Source organism: Corvus brachyrhynchos, unplaced genomic scaffold, assembly GCF_000691975.1.
Source record: "Corvus brachyrhynchos isolate BGI_N302 unplaced genomic scaffold, ASM69197v1 scaffold370, whole genome shotgun sequence".
NCBI classification, from domain to species: domain Eukaryota; kingdom Metazoa; phylum Chordata; class Aves; order Passeriformes; family Corvidae; genus Corvus; species Corvus brachyrhynchos.
The window spans coordinates 476021-478792 of NW_008235977.1; the positions used below are offsets into that span (position 1 = coordinate 476021).

At 38.9% G+C, this 2772-nt stretch overlaps 1 protein-coding gene across 1 annotated transcript in view; it reads left to right on the forward strand.

Moving 5' to 3' along the window:
- Positions 1-100: 100 nt before the first annotated feature.
- The window catches only part of PPIL3 (peptidylprolyl isomerase like 3), a 4497-nt gene continuing 1825 nt past the window's right edge, over positions 101-2772 (forward strand). Inside the window, exons 1-3 of the mRNA XM_008629806.2 lie at positions 101-671; positions 1836-1910; positions 2620-2713. Coding sequence (XP_008628028.1) covers positions 669-671; positions 1836-1910; positions 2620-2713 — 172 coding nt within the window. The 5' untranslated portion in view covers positions 101-668. The remainder of the gene's footprint in view (positions 672-1835; positions 1911-2619; positions 2714-2772) is intronic.

A 2772-nucleotide genomic window follows, 5' to 3' on the forward strand; every position in this document is an offset into this window, starting at 1 on the left:
AGCGCGGGGAGGGAGGCGGGGGTAGGTGCGGCTGCCGTGGGTGGGGGGCAGCTGGGTTGAGTGGGGACACGGGGCCGGCGCTTCACCGGGGAGGGCGGGTGTATAGAGGAGAAATTAGCGCGTAAATCTGTTGACTTCTACGCAGCCGCGGTTTTATTACCGTCGTTCTAAACGCTTTATTTGAAAGTATTATGAAGATTAAAAAAGTGGGATTCTGTGCTTGGATGCAGGTACCTGTCTATTGCAGCCACTTAGAGCTGTCACGTATTGGCTCCAAATCACACTTCTGTTAGGTGTGGCTTTTACCTGTGAATTTCTGGCATCTACTGTTCTCCCAACTGCCATAATATTTGGAAAAACTGATTGCTTAGTATACATTTTCATCCTAGGAAAGGGTGTTTTTCGCCCTCTTCTCCTTTCTCTAAGTGGTCTTTTTCTATTTATTTTTCATTCTTTGTATGCTGTGTAGTTGCTTAATGCAAAAATTTAGCCATAGAGTCACTCGAATGGCACTGTAGAACCGTGTGGTGTAAAAGCATGTAACCAAGAAATATTTTAGAATAAAAAAGAAATGGGGTTCACAGAAAAAAAACCCCAACAAATTTCATATATTACCTTTGCAGGGAATTGCTGTATAGGAGGCTACCCCAGCTTTTTGAGAAGCAGACATGGTAAGAATGAAAGCACTTTTTATATATTCTTTCTGAAATGGTCATCTCTTGGAAGGTAAATAGCTGCTCTGCATCTCAAAGGATTACACGTCTTTCTCTGATGCTGTGAGGAATTTGTCATGAAAAGTTTAGGGTTTTAATTTCCAACTCATAAAAAGATACTGTGAAAAGGAAAAGAGGTTGATTTACATCAGTCTAAAATAGAATTATGCTTTCACTTCAGAGGTCCCGGATTTTAATGCTACTTTGGCATCTATTTGTTAATCTAGTTTGGTTGCTTTTGGCACAGCAGCATTGGCCTAGTTGCAAGAACATACCTCTGCTTCAGCATATGTAAACCTCTGCACTTACAGGCTTTTAAGAGTTTAGCAAATCAAGAAATAGAGATAAGACTATATATGTCTTAAACTGTACATACACCTTTTATAGCATCTTCATGGACATTGTGGGCAGCTGTCTCCTTTACTTGTGTACTTTTGGAGAAGTATGCCACTATCAACATGATGGTGATTTTTATTAGTTTTTCTGTGCAGTTATCCCCACAGTAATTGTTTTTGTATCGTTTAGCACTTCCCATAGAAGCACTGTGATATATTTGGCCTGAAGAGATATATTTGCTTAGGTCTCTGCGTAGCTGATTTTAAATTTTATGAAGGTAATTTATAAATTCTGAAGAAAAGTAAGTTAATTTGTAGATTTGCTTGTCTGGGAAGGCAGATTATATATGCTGCCATTCAGAACTAGTCTTACCACTCAAAAGGCTGCAGGCATCAGTTGCTCCTCTGGTTGTAAAGCAGTGAGGTGTGTGCACCACACTATCATCCAAAATAGATACAACCTTGATTCTTCACCTTTACATTCAAATGACTGAGTAGGTCCTGTCTGCAAATGAATAATGTATTTCTGGAGCGTTACAATGTAAAACAGCTACTGCATTACCATGGGAAACTTGATTCGTCCTGAAACTAAGTGAAACTGAGTGCTTTCTGGTGATTTTACTGGAAATGTGGATGGTTTGTGACAGTAGCCTTGCTTATGGCCAAATACTAAAACAATGGTTATATGCAGTGCAAACTTGCTTATTTTCTGGGTGGGACTGGGAAATAGAAGAGTCTGTTGGTATTTCATTGCTGATTTAATTGTTATTTTCTGTCTTTCGCTCAGGCTGTCACGCTGCATACTGATGTGGGAGATATTAAAATTGAACTATTCTGTGAGCGTACTCCAAAGACCTGTGAAGTAAGTCAAGTACCAGGAGTAGGAATGCCTGTGATGAAACAAAGCAGTAGAAATAGTGAAGACTGTGGAGGAGGTGAAGTGGCTTTTGCAATTCACCTTTTCATGTAATGGAATACCAACATTTTAACCTGGTGCAGTGTCTGTTCCACTCATGGAACTTGTGCACTGTGTCATACTGCCTAGAGTTTGATGCCTGTTTCTCACTTGATAAGGTTTAGTTAAGGGAAGCTTCTCTTGAAGTCCCAGATTTCCATGGGTTACTCATACCCTCACAGACTGAATTTTAGTTTAAAAGAGTGAGACTCACTCAGTTTGTCAGGGGCCCCAGTTTTGACTTTTTTCAATAAACTTAAATTGAAATAAATTTCATCTATTTTAATGAAAAAGCTGAGGCATTAAGTTATTGATTACAAAATTACATGTGCAAAATGAAACTGTTGAATGGGAAGAGAGCATGTCTTAGGCTTCTTGTTTGTTCAAGTCAGACAACCTTGCATTGAAAGCTTTTTATTCTTTGTGTGTGTGACACTATCAAAGGAGTTTATTAGCTATGATTTGTTTATGACTATTCTGTGGCAATACTCTGTGGAATTCGCATGGTCACAAAGCAAAGCAGAGGTTAAAGCCTTGGTCTTGCCAATGCTGTCATTTTAGTAAGATAATACTGTTTTTCAGTTGTTTGTTAATATGGTTTGTTTGATTTTTGTAGAATTTCCTGGCTCTTTGTGCTAGTAACTACTACAATGGATGCGTATTTCACCGAAATATAAAGGGCTTCATGGTTCAGACAGGGGATCCATTAGGTAAATTCTTCTGTCTGGGTCTTTCTATAGAAAGAATGTACATAAAAATAAAATGTAGG